This window comes from Oncorhynchus clarkii, chromosome 5 (assembly GCF_045791955.1).
Source record: "Oncorhynchus clarkii lewisi isolate Uvic-CL-2024 chromosome 5, UVic_Ocla_1.0, whole genome shotgun sequence".
In the NCBI taxonomy this organism is placed as follows: domain Eukaryota; kingdom Metazoa; phylum Chordata; class Actinopteri; order Salmoniformes; family Salmonidae; genus Oncorhynchus; species Oncorhynchus clarkii.
In genome coordinates this window covers 14,366,431-14,393,766 of record NC_092151.1, presented here as the reverse complement: position 1 = coordinate 14,393,766, position 27,336 = coordinate 14,366,431, and the positions used below count along the sequence as shown (strand labels likewise).

Here is a 27,336-nt window from a genome sequence, read left to right as displayed (position 1 = left end):
TATGCATATCTTATCTTCTGGGGATGAGTAGCAGGCATTTCATCTGGACGTGCAAATACTGCCCCCTGTCACCAAGAAGTTAATCGGTCGACCTCTAGTACGTACGTCACTGAGGGGATGATGTCATCGATGCACTTATTGATGAAGCCAATGACTGATGTGGGTGTACTCCTCAATGCCTTCTCAGGAATCCTGGAACATATTCCAGTCTGTGCTAGCAAAACCGTCCTGTATTTTAGCATCTGCTTCATCTGACTTCCTTTTTTTTATTGATCTAGTCACTGGTGCTTCCTGCTTTAAGTTTTGCTAGTACGGAGGATAGAATTATTGTCAGATTTGCCATTGGAGGGAGAGCTTTGTATGCGTGTCTGTGTGTGAAGTAAACGTGGTTCAGAGTTTATTTTATTTATTCATTTATTATTTATTTATTTTACTCTCTGGTTGCACATTTAACATGCTGATAGAAATTTGGTAAAACGGATTTACGTTTCCCTGCATTAAAGTCCCCAGCTACTAGGAGCGCCGCCTCTGGGTGAGCGTTTTGTTGTTTGCTTATGGCGGAACACAGCTCATTCAATGAGTGCCAGCCTCAGTCTGTGGAGGTATGTAAACAGCTACGAATACAGATAAACTCTCTAGGTAGATGGTATGGTCTACAGCTTATCATGAGATACTCTACCTCAGGCGAGCAATAGCTCGACACTTCCTTAGATACCGTGCACCAGCTGTTATTTACAAAAACACAAGTCCCCCGCCCCTTGTCTTACCAAACGCCGCTGTTCTATCCTGCCAGTACAGCGTATAACCAGCCAGCTGTATGTTGATGGTGTCGTCGTTCAGCCACGACTCCGTGAAGCATAAGATATTATAGTTTTGAATGTCCCGTTGGTAGTTTAATCTTCCGCGTAGGTCATTGATTTAATTCTCCAAAGATTTCACATTTGCTAGCAGAATGGAAGGAAGTGAGGGTTTATTTGATAGCCTATGAATTCTCAGAAGGCCGCCCGCCCTTTGGCCCCTTTTCCTCCACCTCTTCACTCAAATCACGGGGATCTGGGGCGAGTCTCCGAGAAAGCAGTATAACGTTAGCGTCGGGCTCATCAGACTCGTTAAAGGAAAACGTCAGCCTTCTTCTTTGGCGCCATTTGATCCTTTGCAAGGTAAATGATGTACAAATGCCTGCTGGGCCATTTGCAAATGTCATCATTCTGATATCCAGTGAGTTTTGGAAGAAAGGTAAAGCTCTAGTGCTTGTACGCGTTCTCTACAGTTTATTATCTTGACAATAACACAAAAAATGGTGCACAATAGCAAATCATTACAAGCATGGACAATATAAATACTCCCTTCACTGCTGCAGAGTCTGAGACAAGTCCACTGTCCTATGCACTTTTCTTGTCCAATTAGCTGGGTAATTGTAATGTGTGTGTGGTGCCAGCTCAGCTTTTTTTGTGTTTTTCGCGCTTAGCTACTCTACTGTAAATGTAACTGGAGTGCCTCCGAAGGTCAAGCAAGGGGTTTGATCTCAAAATGGGTTTGAGAAAAGTTGTCTTTGATGCTTCTCAAATACTGGGTGTCCTTGTCCCTCCATTTACTGTACAATATGGTGCATTTTACCTGCCATAAAAATGCCATAAAAATGATATAATTTCTTCCTAAATCTTGCCTTGGTCAAACTCCAATGAAAGGGTTTGGGGGATACCTAGTCAGTTGTACAACTGAATGCATTCAAAGGAAATGTATAAGCATTATTGACCTAATGTGAAGTTAGGCTTATATGGAATGGCAAGACCCCATTGTTTTCCGTAGTAGGGTACATGGCCCTCTTTACAGCGTTACGCTGTGTATCAATGCAATTTAATTTCAGGTTCCCTTTCTGGCTCACGAGCGCCCCTAGAGGCAAACATGGAGGGCATCCTATTATATAGTGCATCTTTAATTGAATGGAGAATTGGTGAAAGCCCAGGAAACAACTAATGGTTTCAACACTTTGGCTAACCTTCACAGTAATGAGCCTAACCTTCAGAGTAATGAGATTTGGGCTGAAGGGATCATTGTGGAAGGAAGCATGGTGATTCTCCCCGAGGTAAACTTCACCCATAGACAACATTCGCCAACCTCTAAGCTCACTCCATTAGCCACTCCATCTCTGTAAATGTCAATGGGATTTCACAGCATTTCCTCACCATGAGTTCATGACTTGTGGCTCTTGTCTTGTATTCTGGCTAACACCAAACACCCAAGTCTTCCTGATGTTGAAGACACGATGTGTTGATGATAAAGGGGGCTGTTCTTTTTTACTGAATTGGTTCTCCTCTCTGTCTTTCACACTCAAACAACCAGATGGACAACCACACACAGCCCCGAGCATGCCCTCTTCAACAACTGTTGGATTTTCAAATCAAAACAACGTGAGATCAAAGCTCAGCCAATTTCTGCACAAATACTGCATTTCCAACAAACTCCTGTCCAGAGCGAGTCCCGTCAGCCAGGCTACTGTCTTCCTGATGTAAATACTTATATTGTCCAGCAGAGGATGCCCACCTCTGACTCGTTATTTTATTGAAAGCAGGGACATACTGCCTTTCGTCAGAATATAAGCATTATGTATATAATTTACACCTGGAACATATATGACATTAGAATTATTATTCAGATTTTTTTATATGATCAGTACTGTAATTATGAGGGAGGTACAATTTGATTATGTGGTGATGAAGCAGTAGTATTCTGTCTAGTTAGTTCTTTCTGTTATTAACAGGTCAGGCCTAGTGCTGTGACGGTCATGGAACAGGTCAGACCTAGTGCAATAACGGTCATGTTAGTGGTCAGCCAAATGACCGTTTGCTACAACACCTTGCTTGTTGTAAAGCGTCCACAAACTCAACTGCACAAATGCCAGGCTGTCAGCTGTTCATTCCACAAAAATGGTTGAATGTTTGACAGACATTTTATTTTCATGATGGTCTTCATCCATAATCGTTGGTTATTATACGGTAATTGTGCCAGCCCTAGTCAGGCCTCAAATCAGTTCTGTCAAGGGTGAGGTGAATAGTCTGGTCTTAATTGTTGCCAGCACAGCAGGGCTGCAGACGTAAGTAAGGCCAAACCAAATCTGAGGGGATTTTTAAATTTTGATTAATGCTTTCACAGCAGTTGTCTACACATAGTTGGTAGGTTAAACTGCAGCTGTAATATTATGCAGCTTCATATTTAGTCTTGCTAAGAGTGTGCAAAGTTGTCATCGAGGCAAAGGGTGGCTACTTTGAAGAATCTCATCTCAAATATATTTTGATCTGTTTAGCAGTTTTTTTGGGGCTACTCCCTGATTCCATGTGTATTTTATAGTTTTGATGTCAATACTATTTTCTATATTGTAGAATAATAGTGATAACAAAAACCCTTGAATGAGTAGGTGTGTCAACTTTTTATCGGTACTGTATACGCACACACACACTACCACACGCACTCTATACACACACACACACACACACACACGTACATTGTAATATTGTTGTATGGTGGTATTATACATTCTGTATTGTAGGTCATATTGTGGCTTAATACTGTTATATGATGTACTGTTTTATATTTTGTTTTGGATCCCTTATGAATACAAATATAAATGCATCACACTGCATGAGGTAAAAGGTGTCCACACCAGATACTGACTGGTTTTCTGATCCATGTATCTGTGCCTATCGGATGCATATCTGTTTCCCAGTTATGTGAAATCAATAGATTAGACCCTAATGAATTCATTTCAATTGACTGATTTCCTTTATGTGGACATGTCCCTAGACATGAGGAGCACTCACTGACCTTTGCAATGATATTCTGTTGTTATCTCTGGATAAAATCCCAATGCACAATCAGCTAGTGTTGAAGGAAATAAATAAACATTTCCTGGCCAAAAGGTCAACATGGGGAAGTCTGAACCCCAAGGTTAAGTCTGCTCAGAAAATGACCAGAATTCAATTGATTTAAATGTTTAAAAGAAAAGTATTGGCAAGATTGAAGCTAATGGGCAACATTCCAAATCATTCACTGAATGAGACATCCTTTAGTGATAAATGGAATTGACTCCAACCCTGTTGGAGACATCGTAATAAAATCAGTAATCCTAAGTAATGGTAGGATTCAGCTGTAATCGGTTCTACGCTTCAATTTCAAGTTGAAAATGAATGAAAAGAAAAATACAAATTCAAACTGATACTCAGACGTGCAAGCTCATTCAGAACAGTGTCTTGGATGGAGCAGAGTTAAAAAAAAATGTATAACCTTTAATTTAACTAGGCAAGTTAGTGAAGAACAAATTCTTATTTACAATGACGGCCTACACTGGCCAAACCCGGACGACGCTCGGCCAATTGTGCGCCGCCCTATGGGACTGCCAATCACGGCAGGTTGTGATATAGGCCTTTGAAGACAGAAAAGACGAAGAGTGAGGAGAGTTGAAGAGGTTTTGCTGATCAGTATGTGTTAGTGGAAAAGAGCATGCAGAGCGGGGTGAGGTTGCCATGGTGATACTGACATTTTGATGGAGAGAATCGAAGAGGAGGGGAAAGAACAGTCAGCAGGTTTTTCCGAGAGTAGAGAGACTTCCCCCAACCCTTACAAGCCCATTCGATTTAGGATGACAAGTCATAAATTAGTTGCTTCGTTGTATCCTCCATTCTAATTGGTTGTGAAGTCCAGCTCTGGGGAATCTCCAGTTGGACCTATCAGTGTGGGCTGCCGTGATTGGCTGATGCAGCGCTGCAGTGAGAATGCAGGTTTCAGGAGCCTCTTCTTTTTTACTGCATTACTCTGTCCGTCGATACTGAGCCAGCTAACCGGCACAATCTCACTGTAGCTCCTGTCTCAGTCTTAACCTCTCAGTAGATGATATGCAGCAGAGATGCAGCCAAGGTAGTATTGAACTAAACTCAAGATATCAGTTGCATCATTCTTTAGTCTTTAACAGAAGTTACATGTTAGTGGTTTAAGAGTTTGTCCATACAATCGTTTTGATTGGAACAGTTTAGTCCTGCATATTTGGCTGCATTAAAGCTACAGCTAAATTAATGTTTTTGTTTGGGCAGAGTAGAACTTATGGTGTGCGTTGATTGAAAGAAAAGTGCCACTAATACTGACTGATACATCTGAGGAAGGATGATGAAAGGAGGAGCACAGCTGAGTGCACACAGGAAAAGGGGCTTTTGGAGCTGAAGCAGTGACACGGAAGAAACTTGAAGGACCCTCTTTTGCATTCTGCGGTTGTCCTCACCTGCCCTCGCTGTGAATTCTCTTTCTACCGGCGCAGAACTCTTACCTCGGCTGACACCCACCTTTCTAATTGTGTGTTGGCACCGGCTTTTCAGCACCCAGACGAGCATCAGTCTAGAGACGAGGATGCTGCAGAGTGTGTGGACTTCCCTATGCCAATGGTTTGTGGGAAGGACAGAGTGTGAGCCCGTGGGAACCCAGTCACCGGAGGAGAGCGAAGCAGAGGTTTCCGTCAGTGGAAAGACTGCCAAGAAAACTGGACTCGAGGGAGACCTTGACACATCTGCCAGGGATGACAAGGGCAGGAGTGATGGTGCACCTGCGAAGAAGACCACAGTGTTAATCATGGTGGTGCCCCCTGATGGCTTTCAACAGGTACCGCAGGGACGGAAACAACCGCTTTGTATGTGTGGAGGGGGTGACAGGTGGAGGGATTGAACTGGCCATTTACTGGCTGTCTCCTTTGCATGGTGGGTGAGCACATTTGAAGTTACAGTAATTAAGACATTGAAAATTCCGGTTCAATTTGGAAAAGGTCATTTTTGAGTTGAGTATTTCAAAATTCTGTAATGTTCTAGGACAGAATATAGAGATTAAAGGGAGCATGTCTTCTTTGGTGATCTGAAAAACTTTGCACATCTTTCAAAGTTCACGCTGTGTCCACAGGCTGACACTTAACTATAGTGCCACCCTTTCAGAGAGGAGAAGTTTCTAAGAGATGTCACAGGTACTGCATGTCCATTTCACAGCCAAAATACCTAATTCCAGTGAACATGCACAAACAACTTTAGAAATCTTTAGAAATTGGCTCGTGATTGTCCTCTGGGGTGCAATGAGCATTTGTTTAAGTGCTGTCCACTTAAGGGTTACCATGTGCAGTGGTGGTACTCAACTGTGCCGTGGTACTCTCTTCGCATTGTGCTATGTGACAAACGTTGGCTCAAGGTATCAGGTGGGTTCAGAACATTGTGTCCAGAAAGGCTTCAAAAGTAGATATGTGTGGCTAGTTGCAGGTCTGGGAAAACCGCTATGTATGGACGATTTGTCCAATGCCTGCTTTCAAATGGACTTTACCGCAGATTGCAGAGTAAACGTGATAATACAATGTATTGACTGACTGATAATATATGCTATGCTTTGGTGGTAAATGGCACAACGGGAGATGGCGAGTACAGCTGTGTATCTGGTTTAACATGCTAGTTAGCTCAGTAAGTGGCTGAATCAATAAGGATACGGGGCATCATATAGTGTTAGCCGTGTTTTGAGAAGTCAAAGCACTTTGGATGACTTAATCTGTTCAGCTGCCACTGCTATCTTGATTTCCTTGCGTCTTGCTCGCCTCTCTGTTTTCGGCCCCTCAGTCTGCTCTTCTCCGAACAGAGCAGGCAGGCCTCTACATATGCGCCTAAATATCTTTCTGTGCGGCCTGGAATTTTTATTTAAGAGCACCAGTGAGTCTCTATAAAAATGTACGATTTTAGCTTTGTTGCCTCCCATATTTTTCATTGTACTCGAAATGTCTTTGTGTGCGCCTACATTTTTCAGCTTAGGCGCACACGTGCTCCTTGTAAAGAAGGCCAGCGTGGAGCCCTGTGTTATTCTAGCGACTCCACACAGACACAGCGTGTACACATGCTGCTCCAGAACCAGTGCTCTTCTTCCTTCAGACAAGCATGTGTCAAAACTTTGTTCATTTGCACAATGTCTCTCATTCACATTCGCTTGTAAATGTCATTTTCCAGGGCTGGTACTCCACAGTGTGTGCATCACCTGGTGTCGGTCGCAGGGGGTACTGTCCTGCCATCTCCTGCTCTCGCTCTCTTCTATCAGCAATTCTGGAGGACCGACGGAGTGTTTCGGACCCCATTGATTCGGTAACTTTGGTTACTGTTCCTCTCATTATGCCTTCCACACGGTAGGCTCCCTCTCTGTTGTTATCTTGGTTAGCTATTAGCTCCCTGAGTTCCTTAGCTCGAGCTATTGATGATTTCAGCAGCTCCTGCATCTTAGTCACGTTTGGAGCTCCCATCGGAGCTGGGGTGAGCACCATGTCAATTTCTTCTTCGTTTTCGATATCCATGTTCTGATGACAGTCCTCCCTATCCGTCTGATAGAAGTGGTTTGAATCTAATCTTGTTTGTAGGTGTCCTCTGGTTTCAGAGGTGAGAGAGTTCACAGAGGAGCATTGCGGCCTCCGTTCCTGGGGGAGGTCTCCTGCTCCTGGAATCCCAGTTTTGAACTGTTCACATACCATATGGCCAGCCGTTATCCCCAGGGTAATTTCCCCTTTTAACTCCCCTTGGTCTATTCTCAGAACTGGAGCCTGTATTGTGGGAGGTGCCCTGGGCAGGAATGGGTTGTGTGACGGGCTCCGGTGATTTTGTCCCTTTGAGTATGGCGGGGGCTGAACTGCCTCCATTGTCAATTGTGGATATAGTGAGGGAGAAACGGCCACAGGGGGAGCCGTGGGCAAGTTCTCAGGCGGAGCTTTAACATCCCCCGACAAACTCTACAAAAATGACATTCGGTAGCTACTACCTATACTTGTATAACTTTGAGCTGGATTGCCTGTCTTTGCAATTAGTTTATTTTCGTTTTGTGCTCGTTAGCATATCTAGCTAGCAGCCTCTGGAAATACGCTATGTGCAAGTTTTGTTAGCATTCTGGTAATAGACGCTCAATGGGCTGTTTTTGCGGATTCTTTGCACCCTTTGTGTACTGAGACAGTAATACCTTAAATCCTGGGATGAGAGAAGGACTGTACTGTTTGACAATATGAAAATCTAGGTACTGCCGCCATTTAGACTACTAAGTCCCCAATCCCATCCTAATAGGTTTCTTAACGACGGGACATTTAGGCCTGGCAAAGTTGCACTGCCATTTTTAGATGAGCGTCTTAATGGAGTGAGCCCCCCCCCACACACACACACATCGTTCATGACACGTACGTATGTCACATGTTACAGACTTTATCTCAGCTGTAACCTCAAACCTATAATTCAAACCTGTGACTTTCACCAGTCACAACAATACATTAGGGCTGAGAATTGCCAGGAACATCATGATACAATACTTAGGTGCCGTTACAATATATATTGCGATTCTCACGGTTCTATATGTATTGTGATTTGATACTGTGATTGTATTGCTATTCAACGTTCCCAATTGGCTCTCTATTTTTAAAAGTGGTTCGGGAACAAGCTATAAATTAAACATTTTGGGGTGTTTTGGTGCAGGTACAGCCAACTAGTGCAAAAATATCACTGCAATACGTACTCACTGACCGCATGTTTTTTGCTCTAGAAAAGCGTTTTGACACTTTGGACTGTTGTGGACTGATTATCTGAACTTTCAGACCGGCCTAATGACGGGACTGTATTGGAGAGGGATTTCTGATAACTATATGTTTATGTCCTTTTCTAAGTTGTCTATTGCATAGAGCGGGAGTAAACGGGCCATCTTGGCCTATATTCAAATCAAATTTTATTTGTCACATGTGCCGAATTCAACAGGTGTACAGTGAAATGCTTACTTACAAGCCCTTAACCAACAATACAGTTTTAAGAAAAATACACACACAAAAAATAAATAAAAGTAACAAAGAGCAGCAGTAAAATAACAATAGCGAGGCTATATACAGGGGGTACCGGTACAGTCATGGTGCGGGGGCACCGGTTAGTCGAGGTAATTGAAGTAATATGTACATGTAGGTAGAGTTATTAACGTGACTACGCATAGATAATAACAGAGTAGCAGCAGTGTAAAAGAGGGGGGAGGTGGGCAATGCAAATAGTCTGGGTAGCCATTTGATTAGATAGGAGAAGGATGAAAAAAACATGTTTTTCTGTAGGATCTTAATTTCATCACCCTGTTTCAGGAGAACTTTGAGGTTTTAAAAGGCTTCTGAAGTTTATTTCCACTTACAAATTTCAGACTTGGTTTTCCCTTATTAAAAAATGTATCAACCACTACAAAAATGTTAATTGAATTATAATTCACATTTCCTGTTGTAGCAGTATTATTTTCCTGCTGTATCAAACTGGCTCAAATTAAGACCCTACAGCTGTAAGACCCCATGTCCCATTCCCAGGGCCGTCCCTAGTTGCCACAAAGTCATAAACCCCGCCCATTTCCACAATTTATCTTCTTAAAATGTGAGTTTAGGGCCTTCCAGGTGGCACAGTGGTCTAGGGCACTGCATCGCAGCGCTAGCTGTACCACCAGAGACTGGGAGGTCTGTGGGGCGACGCACAATTTGCCTAGCGTCTTCCGGGTTAGGGAGGGTTTGGTCGGTAGGGAAATCCTTGTCTCATCGCGCAACAGTGACTCCCGTGGCGGGCCAGGCACAGTGCACGCTAACCAAGGTCTCCAGGTGCACTGTGTTTCCTCCCACACATTGGTGCAGCTGGCTTCCAGGTTGGATGCGCGCTGTGTTAAGAAGCAGTGCGGCTTGGTTGGGTTGTATTTCGGAGGACGCATGACTTTCGACCTTCGTATCTCCCGATCTCGTACGGGAGTTGTAGCGATGAGACAAGATAGTAACTACAAATAATTGGATACTACGAAATGTAATTAAAAATAAATAAATGTGAGTTTAAACCTAACCTTGACCCTACCTTATCCACCCTCTAACTTTATGCCTAACCTTCAATTAAGACAAAGCTGTGGTAACTAGTGGTAGAGCTGTCCCCGGGAAGAAAAAAAATCTTGGTTGACCGAAAGTCGTGTGTTCCTTCGACCAATCGATTGGTCAGAAATGTTTAACTAGTATTTTTCCATATAGACACACACTAGAGGTCGACCGATTATTCGGAATGGCCGATTAATTAGGGCCGATATCAAGTTCTCATAACAATCGGATATCTGTATTTTTGGTCACCAATTTGGCCGATTTAAAAAATATATATATATATAACTAGGCAATTCAGTTAAGAACACATTCTTATTTTCAATGACGGCCTAGGAATGGTGGGTTAACTGCCTTGTTTAGGGGCAGAACGACAGATTTTTACCTTGTCAGCTCGGGGATTCAATTTTGCAACCTTACGGTTAACTAGTTCAACGCTCTAACCACCTGCCTTACATTGCACTCCACGAGGAGCCTGCCTGTTACACGAATGCAGTAAGAAGCCAAAGTAAGTTGCTAGCTAGCATTAAACTTATCTTGTAAAAAACAATCAATCATAATCACTAGTTAACTACACATGGTTGATGATATTACTAGTTTATCTAGCGTGTCCTGCGTTGCATATAAACGATGCGGTGCGCATTCGCGAAAAAGGACTGTCGTTGCTCCGTGTACCTAAACATCAATGCCTTTCTTAAAATCAATACACAAGTATTTATTTTTAAACCTGCATATTTAGTTAACATTGCCTGCTAACCTGGCTCGTTGCGAACAAAGACAGCCAACTTTGCCAAACGGGGGATGATTTAACAAAAGCGCATTTGCGAAAAAAGCACAATTGTTGCACGACTGTACCTAACCATAAACATCGATGCCTTTCTTAAAATCAATACACAGAAGTATATATTTTTAAACCTGCATATTTTGCTAAAAGAAATCCAGGTTAGCAGGCAATATTAACCAGGTGAAATTGTGTCACTTCTCTTGCATTCATTGCACGCAGAGTCAGTGTATATGCAACAGTTTGGGCTGCCTAATTTGCCAGAATTTTACGTAATTATGGCATAACATTGAAGGTTGTGCAATGTAACAGGAATATTTAGACTTATGGATGCCACCCGTTAGATAAAATACGGAACGGTTCCGTATTTCACTGAAAGAATAAACGTCTTGTTTTCGAGATGATAGTTTCTGGATTCGACAATATTAATGACCTACGGCTTGTATTTCTGTGTGTTATTATGTTATAATTAAGTCTATGATTTGATAGAGCAGTCTGACTGAGCGATGGTAGGCACCAGCAGGCTCGTAAGCATTCATTCAAACAGCACTTTTGTGCGTTTTGCCAGCAGCTCTTCGCTGTGCTTCAAGCATTGAGCTGTTTATGACTTCAAGCCTATCAACTCCCGAGATTAGGCTGGTGTAACCGATGTGAAATTGCAGGAGGGCAGGAGCTCACCAGAGCGGAGTACTGGCACCTCACATTTTCTACTGCTTGAGCTCCTGTTCCTCTTATAAAATATTTGCTGAAAAGTATTGTGTAGCTATTGCACCTAAATATAAATAGTACCAGCACCCAAATGAGTACCGGAACCTATTTCAGTTCAAGTCGAGCATTGATAAGAAGTAATCAGGTAGGCCTATTTTTTTCACGTTTCCACTGGATCAGAGCATGACATTTTTGTATTAATAGTCCTTTAACTTTATATCAAGGGAATCACATTTGTCCTACTGTAAATACACTTAACAAAAATATTTACATAACATGTAAAGTGTTGGTCCCATGTTTCACAAGCTGAAATAAAAGATCACAGAAATTGTCCATACGCACAAAAAGCTTATTTTGCACAAATTTGTTTACATCTCTGTTCGTGAAAATTTCTCCTTTGCCAAGATAATCCATTCACCTGAAAGGTGTGGCATATCAAGAAGCTAAATAAACAGCATAATCATTACACAGGTGCACCTTGTGCCGGGGGACAATAAAAGGCCACTCTAAAATGTGCGGTTTTGTCACACAACACAATGCCACAGATGTCACGTTTTGAGGGAGTGTGCAATTGGCATACTGACTGCAGGAATGTCCACTAGAGCTGTTGCCAGAGAATTTTATGTTAATTTCTCGACCATAAGCCCCCTCCAACGAGGGCTTGGCGGTATACCGTATTTGACAAAAAAATGGTATTGATGGTAATACTGGTATTGGCAGACCGGTTGGGGTTTTTACTTTACCTTCGAAAACGGTATTTGAGTATTTGGTTTGTTAAATGTGATACTCTGTGTGCAACATCCCATTTTTATAGTTAGCGACTTGCGTCATCTCTCACTCACTCCATGCTGCTTTCCACACAGACCTATCCCCGCCCCCTGTCACTCAATGGGCACATTTTGTTGTTGCTCGAGCACAAGACACTTCCGTTTTAATATAAATCCCCTAGCGTTCTATAATTACACTTAATTTGTTTCTTACATCTGCAAACAGCTTAAGCTAGTTGTTTTTTTTCTTATCAAGTTGGGCCTAAATCTTGTTAGTCGCAAATGCTAATCGTTAGTTAGCAGGCATACTAACTATCTAATAAATGTACTGAATCTGAGCAAACTTAATTAGCTATACATCCTGATAATACCAGTGACAGTGTAGACCTCAATCAGCATGTTGGTATAACAGTATCTTCTAAATTTAAAAAGGAATACGCAAAGCATGAACGTTGCTACATGAAGTAGCTGAGAAAACATTCCGTGTAGCCAAAGATTATAGGGTGCCCTAGGAAACACTTATCAAAACTTTGGTTCCTACCCTGTCACAATAACTCCTCCCTGGCATTTTCAGTCATTGTCATGTCCATCCACATTGTATTGAAAGTGCCCACTATTTTATTCGAACTATATAATTAGAATAATACTTTTATTTCCATTATTCCAACAGTTCGCCGAAGTGTTTTGCTGTAAATTGCAAGTCAAATCGCAATTGCCACATTTGGTAAAACAAGGCCTAGATTGTGTGACCATATCGTGCACCCCTATGTAGCAGTGTAAAAATGATCTCAAATGAGTGCGGGAAATGCAAAATTGAAAATGCTGAAAATATTTGGGGTTGAAGTTGAATTTAACAGTATAAAACAATCAGAATGGAGAAAGACCCATTGAAGTCAATTAGAATGTGTGTTGCCACCCAAGGGGCACACACTACTCATAAAACAATTGTAGAACTTATTCCAAAACACAAAATACTGTCAATTTATTTTTTAATTATGTTTTTGCCATATCGCCCAGCCAAACCTGCCATGTAATTTTAGAGAATTTGGCTGTACGTCCAACCGCAGATCACGTGTAACCTTGCCAGCCAAGGACCTCCACATCTGGCTTCTTCACCTGCAGGATCATCTGACACCGGCCACCCGGACAGCTGATGAAAGTATGGGTTTGCACAAACAAAGAATATCTGCACAAACTGTCAGAAACCTTCTCATGGAACTCATCTGCGTGCTTGTCGTCCTCACCAGCTTCTTGACCTGACTGCAGTTCGGCGTCTAACCGACTTCAGTGGGCACATGTTTACCTTTGATGGCCATTGGCACGCTGGAGAAGTGTGCTCTTCACGGATGAATCCTGGTTTCGGGTAGATTGCAGACGGCGTTGTGTGGGCGTTGTGTGGGCGAGTGGTTTGTTGATGTCAATGTTGTGAACAGAGTGCCCCATGGTGGCGTTATAGTACGGGCAGGCATAAGCTACGGACACAAACGCAATTGCTTTTTATCGATGGCAATTTGAATGCAAAGAGATACCGTGACGAGATCCTGAGGCCCATTGTCGTGCCATTCATCTGCCGCCTTCCTCATGTTTTAGCATGAAAATGCATGGCCCCATGTTGCAAGGATCTGTACACAAGGTTTGTGGAAGCTGAAAATGTCCCAGTTCTTCCATGGCCTGCATACTCACTAGACATGCCACCAATTGAGCATGTTTGGGATGCCCTGGATTGATGTGTACAACAGCGTGTCCCAATTCCTGCCAATATCCAGCAACTTCGCACAGCCATTGAAGTGGGACAACATTCCACAGGCCACAATAAACAGCTTAATCAACACGATGCGTCACACCAGATACTGACTGGTTTTCTGATCCATGCACCTATTTTTTTTATTTATCTGTGACCAATATGCATATCTGTATTCCCAGTCATGTGAAATCCATAGATTAGGGCCTAATTCATTTTTCAATTGCAATATTAAAGCTGCTCATGTTGCATTTTAATATTTTCATTGTAGCAACATTTTTAAATGTATTAACCCAATCAACTTGGCTGGTTTTGAATAAGCGTGTTATGTGTAAAGGGTGCATTACATCTCAGCCACGTGAATTCTGGACAAAGCAGAGTTAAAGGGACTGAATGTTTTACCCTACAAATCATTGACGGCCTAATGGCCGTAATGACTTTGACCAGACGTTTGTTTGTAAATGTCTATAGCCGAACTCTAAAGGGATGACTAGGTTTTAGAATCTAGGAGCAATCTACTATGTTTTAGGATCTAAAGCAGGATCTAGCAGCATCTAAACTCTGTACAGGTATTATCCTTGCCTGCACGTGTAACAGCTCCTGGATGTGCGTACGTTATTTTGAACAGTGGATTTGACCTACCTACACACACAGACCCCCCCCATACCAAGACCCCTCTCGTCAGCGGCCATTCTTCTTTTACCCTTGGACCCCAGCCAAGTGACTCACCCAGAAATAGCTGGCAAGTGAAATGGGAAGTCCGAGAGCTAGGTACCTGGCAGTCACCCAAGAGTTGCTTGGCTGAAAATGCCCCCTTCTGACTCCCCTGCGCCCACCCCCACCCCTTCAGTGGGAAAGGTGGTTCCTCTAGCAGGCAGTGGACAAGTGTGTGGGTTTTACAAGCTTGCTGCAGTCAGGCACCCGGCAGTCTCTGGGACTCTCCAATCTCCTGTGCCTGTAATTGAATCACTCCTCACTCTCACCACCTCTATCGTTGACAGAAGACACTTTACTGGAGCAGACTATTACGTCAATGGTGATCTCTATTACTGACACACAATACAGTCTGGAATGGTGGTAACCTCTCGTTTAGTCCTAATTCTACAGGTACATGTTTTTTCTTCAGAAGGGGAAGTTTCATGCTGCTTTTTACTTAAGTTTTCTACTTAAAGGGCCCATTTGTAAGTCTACCTGTATACATTTCAAGAGTAAGCTACTAAGTTCAAATAGGCTAAACTTAATAAATCCACCAGCCTCATCCCTTGGGAGGCAGGTAGCCTAGTGGTTAAGAGCATTGGGCCAGTAATTGAAAAGTTACTGGTTTGAATCCCCGAGCCGACTAGGTGAAAACTGTCAATGCACAAGGCACTTAACACTAATTGCTCCTGTAAGTCGCTCTAGATAAGGCCGTCTGCTAAATGACTAAAATGTCAAATGTAATCCCTCTTGACTACACTTTGGGTTAGCATTTGTGCTTTGCTAGTACTCCTTGGGTTAGTGGTAGCGTATTAGCTGTGATGGTCTACTGCAGTCAGTCTCATACAATTTGTCATCAATGCTAATGGTGTGGTACTGTGTCGCCAAAGTTCCTGAGCACATCAGTGTGCCATTTTCCTTTTCTAACAAGATGACTAATATCTAGTGTATTAGCCATCTTGTTAGACATAAAAATTGTTACATTTCTTGAAAGGAAGATGTTAGACATTTCAAAGTTTCCCCACAATTACAACTGCACTTTAGTGAAACACGGATTTTGTGCATGTCCTTGAACTGTAGGAGATGGTCATCAATGTCAAACTTCAGCTAGTTTAAATATCAAATCCCCCTTGATATAATGGGTTGGGTAACACTTCTCTGTAATAACCCAGTTAAAGGTGTTGATCATACAGTGCACCACAGTTTCGGTCCCAAGATCTGATTCCTTGTAATGCTGATGATCTCATGATTTCCTCTGTGTAAGGAAGAGGAAGATGCCTAATATTGCCACAGTTGGTCACATTCCAGTACGGTAGGATGTGACTTGTGTATTTAAGCCGTTGTAATTAATTACACATAAGAAGCATTTGTACTGAAAGAAAGAGGAGCTTTAAAGGGTTTTCTGGAAAGTTCACCTCTGGTTCCTTAATTTCATTCAAGTGCACAAGTCATTTTTTTCATGAAGGGGCCATTTGTATTGGGCTAAATGGGAGGGCTCCTTTGTCGGACTGCAGTCTTGTTTGGTTCTCTTGAAATATTGACAGCCTGTGGTGTAAAGATAGTAAGAGGGCGGGATGTTGTGGCATCCAATGGAATTGCTCCTTGGTCCTACCAGCCTCTGTGGGAGGAACCTTTTTTGAGTCCTTTTATCCCATATCTGTCTTCTACCTATCAGCATTTTAGCTTTGCACTGCAGAGTGGGCAAACTTTTTTTTATTTTTCTATGTAACTTATTTATTTGTGTTTTACACTTACCTAAGAGAAGCATGTTGTGCGTGTGCCTGTGTGTGCCCTTTCCAAACTCACAACACACTGAATTTGAGTATTTTGAATCAAATGGACTACCAGCTGAACTCAAGTCTCTCTTCAAACTGAGCATATTTCTTCCTTCTCAGGAATTTTCTACATATCGAAACTGGCGGAAGGTAGATATGCCGTTTTTAAATCTGGAATCTTTTAATAGCTGTATAATTCTGTTTATGTGATCATAGCAATAACACTTGGATGCATTCCAGTTGGCATTTCGCTATTTCATTCAGCACTTTCATTCATATGGCAAGACTGGCAGACAGCCCTACAGCTGTAGAATGCGCTTTGTGATTGATTGTGTGAGTGGCCAGTCTGTAGACAGGCTCTCTGCCTCTGAGTAATAACTTGGAAATTATTGTAAATTCATACGAATTTGAATGAACTCTTGTTATATATAATCTGTCAGCAAGGCATTGTCCTTTGAACCCCCTGGGACCTAGCTTTTTAATGTGCTTCATGCACTGTCCTTATTTTGTCATTTGCTTTTTCATAGGGGTCAAATATGGCCTTAATGATTTATGCCAACAAAATATTTCAGACAATTCATTTCAGAACCATGAGTTTGTCTTTAATTCATGTTCTTCCAAACTCTATCCAGTGGCTATGTAGTCAGACTTCATTTAGCCTCTGCCACAGGCTTTGACCTCCCCTTCTGTATGTGAGTGAAGCCTGGGAGCCGACGCTAGACTATACTTGACTCTGAGTCTGAACTGGTTCTTTAGATTATTCATTTAAAGTCAGTGGTTTGGCAGGTATCCTTCAAAGAAGGCTCAGACGCTTCCTGTGGAACGAAGAGTCTAGAAATGTCTAGAAATCTAAGAAAGCCCAGATTAGTGACGTCAAAAATTATTAGAATGTAGGCTAATGCTTTGGTTGATATTTGCTTGTTGTCAAAATAACTTAACTTACATGTATTCTAAGGGATGAGTGAGAAAATGGCACTATAGTTCTTAAGACTGGACTTTGAACTCATTTCTATTGCCCAGAAATTCTGTACTTCCTCAATAAGACTATTATCTGGAAAACTCACTATTTTATAAACAAACTAGTGGGCATCTGTCCAGTTTTATCCTTAACTTTGGTCAATTGCTCCTGGTCTGTTTTTAGGTTTCAGCTTGCAGAAATGGCCAGCTAGTGCACATGGTTGAGTTTTATCTGATGTTCAGTCAAAGCTGTCTCCTTCTTTTCGAGGGCAAACAAACCATTGTTTAAAGGATTGAGTTCGCAAACACCCATATTAGCTTAGTTTCCTGGGTCTACTGACTGACCCTGGTTATTATATTTTTTTATTCTCAAAGTATCGCTATATAATACTATACACAAATTGCTGTCACTCGATTTAGTTTATGGCAGTCAAGTTCCACTTGGCACTATAATTCACTCTGATGCCTTTTTGCTACCAACAACAGACTGTTCAATACAGTATAAAACCTAATGTTCTAAAAAATAGTCTGGTCCAAAATTGTCACCATTTAATAAAGATGATAAAAAATACTGTGTCAAATTAATAAATGTTGTTTAACATGTAATGTTTTTTATTTCAATACCTCACCTTGTGAGGATAACAACACTGAGCCTTTTCTAAAATGTTTTGAGATTGGAGAACACATTGGGAGGGATCTTAGACCATTCCTCCATACTGAATACTTTCAGATCCTTCATCGTTTGTTTGTTCTTATGGACTGTCCTCCTCAATTCAAACCACAGGTTTTCAATGGGGTTCAAGTCCAGAGACTGATATGGCCATTGAAAATGTAGATTTTTGTGGTCAATTAAGCTTGTTTTTGTGGATTTTGATTGGTGCTTGGGGTTATTGTCTTGCTGGAAGATTGACTATTTTGCGTCCTGGGGTCCTTGTTAAGATCAACGGCATCATGAACATTACCCAGTACCAGGACATTTTAGCCAAAAACCTGGTTACCTCTGCCAGGATGCTTAAACTTGGCAGCAAATTGATCTTCCAGCCTTATCTTTCTTCTCCAAGCACACACCAAAATCCACAAAGAAATGCTTAATTGACCACAAAATCAAGATTTTGCAATGCCCATCTGTCTCCAGACTTGAACCCCACTAAAAACCAGTGATTTGAAATGAAGAGGACAGTCCATAAGCGCAGACTAAGGATATCAAGGATCTGGAAAGTTTCTGTATGGAGGAATGGGTTTCCCAAAGTCGGTACTGGGACCCCCTCTCATGCTGCAAGTTTTGTTTTTTGCTCTAGCACTACACAGCTGATTCAAATAATCAAAGCTTGATGAGTTGGTTATTTGAATCAGCTGTGTAGTGCTAGGACAAAAAACAAAACATACTGGTCTGTTTGGAGATTCTCTTCTGCACTGTTCAACCAATCCAGTAAATGTGGAGGAGGATTTGAGATGGAGTGTCGCCTTGTTAACGTTTAAAAGAGGAAGTCTCATCACAGGCTCTCTTTCTATTTCCCCTGAAAACCGGATGCATCTGGTGGTTGGGGACACGGCAGAGGCTAGGTAGGAGTTAAAAAGGTGCTGGACTGTTAGAAACACAATAGTCCTAGAATATATAGATATATTGGACCTGTATTTAGGCCATCTACTCTATAAACCTGATGTGATAACCTAAAAGTTTAACATAAGGAGTTACACTAAGGTAACAGGGTTATTCTTTCACCTGTCCCCTAAACATGGCCCCCAAAGGTCAGTAGTTCAGATATTTTTTGGAAACGCACAGAACCATACACACACCCCTACAGTCATGGAAATGCACACACAACCATGTGAGTCAGTCCTCGTAGATTCAGCTGGCCCAGACACACACACAAACTCCTCACCCAAAGTTCATAACTGTGAGTCAAGATTGACTGTAAATCGCTGAGAAGAACTCCCAGGCCTAGCTCCGCCTTCTCAATAAAGGCTCTTCCTTGGCTCAGAGCCCATTGGGGTAGGGGTTAATGACTGAAATGCACTCGGCTCCACATGCATTTCTCAACGCCTTCAGCTCGATGGCTCAGGCAGCCTGGGTGCTCTTTCCGCCAGGCTTGAGTTAGAGTTTAATGTGGCTGTGATGGTGTAAATACTCCACACTAATGGATCAGGTGATGCCCACTATATGACCACTCTGGAGCAAACAAGACCCAGATGGCTTGTGGCTGTTACCTTCCTCTCACTGACCTACACGCCTGTCCTCGAATCACTCGGTCCGTCTCTTTCTCGTGGCTCACCTTTGTCATAGTTTTAACTACATTTAAGCTATAATTTCCCCTTGCCTCAAGAAATCTCCATATTTTTTTGTTTTTTTTAATAGTCCTTGACTCACCTGTCTTGTCTTCAACCTGTATGTAAGTTGATATTTAATCCTTATCTAAATGTAAAATGTCTCTTTCTCATCTGACAGAAAATAGTGAAAGCGGGAGACAAGGACCTGGATGGCCAGCTGGATTTTGAGGAGTTTGTCCACTACCTGAGAGATCACGAGAAGAAGCTTCGGCTGGTCTTCAAGAGCCTGGACAAGAAGAACGATGGTACGAAGGAACACAGGCTGGAGCCACACAACCACTGCCTGTGTTTACTACCAGTTACACTTAAACCACTGTTTAGCCTTCAAAGTGCTATAACGTACTAATCACTTGGGCAGTTGGGGGGAAAATGATGCATTGGGTTAAGCTGTGCATACATAATGACATACTGTAACTGAGGAAATTCTGCATTTAGGTTTATTACATTTGATGTACTATTCTATAAGCTGGTATTAAAAGCGTAGTGATATAATATCCAGTCAATGAGATGATATCATCATAATTCAACACATTGCAAGTGGTCGATGTTGATGTTTACTCTTTTGCCCCACAGGTCACATTGACTCGCAGGAAATCATGCAGTCCCTTCGAGACCTGGGGGTTAACATCTCTGAGCAGCAGGCTGAGAAGATCCTCAAAAGGTGAGGCTGTCAACCTGGGCTGACGAGTCTCCCGTCTCACCAACACTCCTGTCTAAACTAATGGCTCGTAGTGTCCAGCATACATTTAGTCTCTGACTGTCTCTACTTCTCTCTCCTCTCAAATTCAGATTGCTTTATTGACGTGAAATACAATTTGTAGATATTGCCAAAGCAATGAGGATAATGAAATACAGTTAATTTCAGTAGTAATAATAGTACATATCATGTATGCAGGTTCAACACTATTGATGTTGTATTGTGTAATCTTCGGTTGAAGATCCTCGGGGGAGAAATCCTCTCTCTCCCCATTTCTCTATTTCATCTTTAATTCCCGAATGGCTGACTGGTTGCAGTCAGTGTCGTCCATTTACCACTGCCTGGGTCGACTGGGTAACCCGAGTCCACCAGAACATTCCACAGAAGTATTGGTGTTTCCCTCGATTACTCTGGGATACCGCCTGTTAATCCTGGTCAGTTGCCACTCCAGTCCTATACTGTCTACCCTGATGGCTTTTTTGAAGCTTGGACTTTCAGGGTTCTCCCCGGGATTTTTTAACAAGGTGGTGCTGCTGAGTACGGCGGCAGGAGAGGCCCACAGGAGGGCAGTTACCGCCTTTGGAACACCTGTTACTGCCATTTCCTGCAATCTAGAGAATTGTTTTGCCATATATTCAGCACCAGTCAAACATTTGGACACGCCTACTCATTCAAGTAAAAAAAAAAATATATATATATTTTCTACATTTGTAGAATAATAGTGAAGATGTCAAAACTATAAAATAAAAAAATAATAACATATGGAATCATGTAATAACCAAAAAGAGTGTTAACCTGTTCTGTTAGCGGAACCCCCCCGCAACAGCCAGTGAAATTGCAGGGCTCCTAATTCAAAACAGCAAAAATCTCATAATTTAAAATTCGTCAAGCAGTATTTTACACCATTTTAAAGATAAAGTTATCGTTAATCCAGCCACAGTGTCTGATTTCAAAAAGGATTTACAGCGAAAGCACCACAAACGATTATGTTAGGTCACCACCAAGCCGCAGAAAAACACAGCAATTTTTCCAGCCAAAGAGAGGAGTCACAAAAGGCAGAAATCGAGATAAAATGAATCCCTAACCTTTGATGATCTTCATCAGATGACACTCATAGGACTTCATGTTACACAATACATGTATGTTTTGTTTGATAAAGTTCATATTTATATAAAAAAATCAGAGTTTACATTGGCGCGTTACGTTCAGTAGTTCTAAAACATGCTGTAATTGTGCAGAGAGCCACATCAATTTACAGAAATACTCATAATAAACATTGATAAAGATACGACTATTATACATGGAACTTTAGATAAACTTCTCCTTAATGCAACCGCTGTGTCAGATTTTAAAAAAACTTTACGGAGAAAGCAAGCCATGCAATATTCTGAGTACAGCCTTTAGACAACAAAGCAGCCAGTCAGAAATAGCATTTTAAATATTCACTTACTTTTGATGATCTTCATCAGAATGCACTCCCAGGAATCCCATTTCCACCATAAATGTTTGATTTGTTCAATAATGTCCATCAGTTATGTCCAAATATCTTCTTTTGTTAGGGCATTTGGTAAACAAATCCAAAAGCGCGTTCAGGTCGCGCCGATCGTCAGACGAAAAGTTCAAAAAGTTCCGTTACAGCCCGTAGAAACATGCCAAACTAAGTATGGAATCAATCTTTAGGATGTTTTTAACATACAACGTCATTAATGTTCCAACCGGACAATTCAGGGTAGCCTAGTGGTTAGAGCGTTGGACTAGTAACCGGAAGGTGACAGGACCGGACTGTTGACATCTAGTGGAAGCCTTGGGAAGTGGAACATAACTAATATCCCACTGTATCTTCAATGGGGGCTGAGTTGAAAAACTACAAACCTTAGATTTCCCACTTCCTGGTTGGATTTTTTGAGTTTTTTGCCTGCCATGAGTGTGTTATACTCACAGACATCATTCAAACAGTTTTAAAAACTTCAGTGTTTTCTATCCAAATTTACTAATTATATGCATATTCTAGCTTTTACAGCTGAGTAGCAGGCAGCTTAATTTGGACACGTTTTTCATCCAAGCTACCCAATACTGCCCCCTACCCCAAAGAAGTTAAACAAATCAAATTGTTTATATTTTAGATTCTTCAAAGTAGCCACCATTTTCCTTGATGACAGCTTTGCAGACCAGCTTCACCTGGAATACTTTTCCAACAGTCTTGAAGGAGTTGCTACATATGCTGAGCACTTGTTGGCTGCTTTTCCTTCACTCTGCGGTTCAACTCATCCCAAACCATCTCATTTGGGTTGAGGTCGGTGATTGGGGAGGGCAGGTCATCTGATGCAGCACTCCATCACTCCTTCTTGGTCAAATAGCCCTTACACAGCCTGGAGGTGTGTTTTGGGTCATTGTCCTGTTGAAAAACAAATGATAGTCCCACTAAACTAAAACTAGATGGGATGGCGTATTGCTGCAGAATGCTGTGGTAGCCATGCTGGTTAAGTGTGACTTGAATTCTAAATAAATCACAGACAGACAGTGACACCAGCAAAGCACCATCACGCCCCCTCATTGCTTCACGGTGGGAACCACACATGCGGAAATCATCCGTTCACCTACTCTGTATCTCAAAGACACGGCGGTTGGAACCAAATATCTCACATTTGGACTCATCAGACCAAAGGTTAGATTTCCACCGGTTTAATGTCCATTTCTCATGTTTCTTGGCCCAAGCAAGTCTATTCTTATTATTGGTGTCCTTTGGTAGTGGTTTCTTTGCAGCTATTCGACCATGAAGGCCTAATTCACGCAGTCTCCTCTGAACCGTTGATGTTGAGATGTCTGTTACTTGAACTCTGCGAAGCATTTATTTGGGTTGCAATTTCTGAGGCTGGTAACTCTAATGAACTCATCTGCAGCAGAGGTAACTCTGGTGTCTCTCTCTTTCCTGTGGCGGTCCTCTTGAGCCAATTTCATCATAGCGCTTGATGTTTTTTGACGACTGCACTTGAAGAAACTTGAATAGTTCTTGAAATTTACCGCATTGACTGACCTTCATATCTTAAAGTAATGTTGGACTGTCGTTTCTCTTTGCTTATTTGAGCTGTTATTGTCATAATATGGACTTGGTCTTTTACCATAAAGGGTTATCTTCTGTATACCACCCCTACCTTGTCACAACACAACTTATTGGCTCAAACGCATTAAGAAGGAAAGAAATTCCACAAATGAACTTTTAACAAGGCACACCTGTTAATTGAAATGCATTCCAGGTGACAACCTCATGAAGCTGGTTGAGAGAATGCCAAGAGTGTGCAAAGCTGTCAAGGAAAAGGGTGGCTACTTTGAATAATCTCACATATAAAATATGTTTTGATTTGTTGAACACTTTTGTTTTGATTACTACATGATTCCATATTTGTTATTTCATAGTTTTGATGTCTTCACTATTATTCTACAATGTAGAAAATAGTACAATTTAAAGAAACCCTGGAATGAGTGTGTCCAAACTTTTAACTGGTACTGTGTATATATTACTTTTTTTACATAGTGGTGCAGCGCCCCTCTTAAATTCTTTGGGGAGAACCCTGCCTTTTACAGTTCTAAGGACCCACACGTTTAATATGTGCAAGGCATATTGATAAGCGGAGGAAACTACAATGATTTACTCTAGTTGAGATAACGCTAAGTTTATGTCCTTCTGACTGTGAAGTTGTTTTAATACCAGGAAGTAGCTCTATTTTACTTGCATGTTACATATTAAACAATTTATCACCACGTCCAATATGGATATCGTGAAATCACTAAGAGTATTTGGTTTTATTCCATCCATTTGAAAGATTCTTCCTCAGGCATTAGTTATGACATCACCACCACAGCCCCCCTTGTTCTTTTGTAGTTCTAATTGTGTGTTTATGTGCATGTCCCTGCCCTCCCCCTTTCTGTGCCTCCCCTCTCCTTTCTCTCCCCTTCTCTTTCGCCCTCTTGCTGGTCTCAGAATAAGGAAGGGCCTTGTCTGGGCCCCTATCATGTAGTAAGTAATGGAATCATCTCCGTCTGCTTGCCCTGCCTCACAAACAAACATTGTCGTCTTCGCTTCGTATTTGACTCTGTTTGTTTGTTTCTGCCCTATCTTGAAGTTTGATTTAATTGTTACAAAGAAAGCCACCGCAAAAACTTGCAGCCCTTTTAATTGCTTGTAAAAAGGCCAAATTAAGACGAATACTGAAAGATTCCCATAACCCAACATAGAAAATGCCCATGGCATGCTTAAATTTGGAAAGTAAAAAAGCAGCATTTAAAAGCATTTATAATTTTATCAAAAAGTTGTGCATGTGTGAGCTTATGGCACACTCCCACACATAGACGGTCTGGTGAAACAAAAGAGAAGAGGCACTGTATAAAGCTATGTTGTAATGGTTCTGGTCTTTTCTGTTTTCTCTGTCAACAGCATGGACAAGAACGGCACGATGACCATCGACTGGAACGAGTGGAGAGACTACCACCTGCTGCACCCTGCTGATAACATTCCTGAGATCATCCTGTACTGGAAACACTCTACGGTAAAATGGAAAAACTGCATGTTTTCCTCTCAGGGTTGTTCAAAAGCTAATTTTGTTTTTCATTTAAGTAAAATGAGTGGTCCTGTATGGTAGAGCATGTGCTTGCACCACCAGAGTTGTGGGTTCGATTCTCGGGGCCACCCATTCGTAAAAATGCACGCATGACTATAATTTGCATTGGATAAAAGCATCTGTATGGTGGCGCGAACACCATGCTCTACCAATATTAAAACTACTAGGACTGTATGTTGACACGTTTGGCGTATTTCCTTTCTCTTCCAATTCAAAAGCAGAGTAGTGTTCATATATTATTAATAGTCCCACAGATAGAAACACATTCTCTATGCCCCAACGATATTAGCCGTCTAGGCCCTGACCAGGATTCCCGGAAAGACTCCCTAGAGGAGCCAAACTGGTCACTGTGATCCTGCTTAACCAGACCAGATCAACCAAGCAGCTACTGCTGACGTCAATAAGCTGGTCTTTCTGCTATCGTATCCCTTTAGGCCAGACACAGACCTGTAGATCAAATCTAACTTATTTTCCACGTTCGCCGAATACAAGTGTAGACTTTACTGTGAAATGCTTACTTACAAGCCCTTAACCAACAGTGCAGTTCAAGAAGAAGAAAATATTTTTACCAAGTAGGCTAAAATAAAAAGTAATAATAAAAAGTAACACAATAAGAATAACAATAACGAGGCTATATGTAAATTGTCCGGTAGCTATTTTTATGAATTGTTCAGCAGTCTAATGGTTTGGGTGTAGAAACTGTTGAGGAGCCTTTTGGTCCTAGACTTGGCACTCCGGTACCGCTTACCGTGCGGTAGCAGAGAAAACAGCCTGGAGTCTCTGACAAAGATCGTAGTGGAGATTCAGTTCACACACTCGTCATTCACACACTCGTGGTCCATATGTGACCGACTGACTTAATTTGGTCTTATGTAGCAAAATATGAAATTGTGTTTTTTACATTGGATAAAAGTAGAGACTCAGAGTTAGAAAATTGTATATCATACACTACAGTTGAGGAATAATGGGAAAATAGTTCTCCTTTGAAATTTAATAAATTTGTAACCCCAATTTTGAGAAAATGGTACTTGAATGTTTTGTAACACCTACTGGAGAGCTCTTTGTCTACGCCCATTCTGCATCGTTCACACCCTCTTAAGCCTTAGCCCCACCCATCTCTTTAAGGATTCACGTGAGGCCATGTGCTAAACAGAGTGAGTACGGTAGTGTACTAAACAACCAAAGATTTCAAGACTAAAGTCTGGTTTATACTACGTCTATCGACATGTCTGTAGACAGTTGTCGCAGTGACATCATGAACATTCTATTGTCGCCCGACATCAAACTTGTCGTTGTCGTTATGAAAAAGTATAAACACAAAAACGACAGGCTGCATGACATCAGCAGCCTGGTGGTCCAAAATTGAATATCTGGTGTATTTTAACACCAATAAATCCATCCAGTCAATCTAGCAAACGAGGCAACTTTCTAAACAATGTTTTTTGTTAGCGAGTCAGCCAGATAACGTTAGCTAGCTAACAGTATGCTTTAACTTTCAATGAAAACGACTTTCTTTAAAAAAAAAAAAGCTATGTTAGACAGGATTACCTACACATACTGAGCAGCTCATGTTAGACAGAAGCGTGGCAGACCAATCCAAACTCCTCTCCAGGCATGTCCAGCCCATCCATTATACCAGTGTTAGTCATTTATTCATAATATTCCTAAACAATATCCTCATTTTAAATAGAACTTAAACTAAGTAAACTTATACTCTGTTTTATTATATCTGATTAACAATATGAGTTCATAAGAAGGGATTATGTGGCATGAACAAGGAGTAATTAAATATAACAAACACCATTCCAAACTAGTCTGGAGAGGAATGGGTTGTGGGTTAAGTAAGCAGATAGGGTCGTTAACCTATGGTTGAACCGACAAAACTTAGCTCTGGGGTGTTTTAGATAAGGAAGTGAGTGCATTCCTAGGTTTTCTATTAATTAGAACTGTCAGCTAAGTGGTGATCGATAATGGTGAGGGGTCAAGAGTTAATTCAGTTATGTTGTGTGTCCTGTGTGTGTGTTAGTGAGTTGGAATGAACTTTTAAACTCACTTCATTCTCGGTCGGGAGGAGGGGATTCATTCTAGAAGCAATGAAATGACGTCATGTTTTGTATATAAACCGTTGTTCGTGGATACATGAGAGCGCGCTCCGAGAATAAATCCTATTATCCATTTTTGATGAGACTCGTCTCCGTCTATTTTATGCAAATAAGAATCTTGCAAATTCTCATCAAATAGACTAAGTGAATTCAATTAATGAAAACATATTGGAAATAATTAAATTACTTTAACAGCCAGCCAATCATGGCTAGCGGGAAAGTTCCCATCTTTTTCCATGGCTAAAACAACTAGTCTCGTAATTTTAACAATTT

At 41.5% G+C, this 27,336-nt stretch overlaps 1 protein-coding gene across 4 annotated transcripts in view; it reads left to right on the top strand.

Moving 5' to 3' along the window:
• LOC139408399 (solute carrier family 25 member 25b) overlaps positions 1-27,336 on the top strand; it is a 52,946-nt gene that overhangs the window by 11,077 nt on the left and 14,533 nt on the right. Inside the window, exons 1-5 of one of the 4 annotated variants that reach the window (XM_071152235.1) lie at positions 16,268-16,513; positions 19,767-19,893; positions 20,222-20,309; positions 24,325-24,360; positions 24,778-24,889. In XM_071152235.1, coding sequence (XP_071008336.1) covers positions 16,355-16,513; positions 19,767-19,893; positions 20,222-20,309; positions 24,325-24,360; positions 24,778-24,889 — 522 coding nt within the window. In that variant the 5' untranslated portion in view covers positions 16,268-16,354. Of the gene's footprint in view, positions 1-16,267; positions 16,514-19,766; positions 19,894-20,221; positions 20,310-24,324; positions 24,361-24,777; positions 24,890-27,336 lie in introns of those variants that run through there. The other 3 variants (XM_071152233.1, XM_071152236.1, XM_071152234.1) reach the window with 3 other exon arrangements.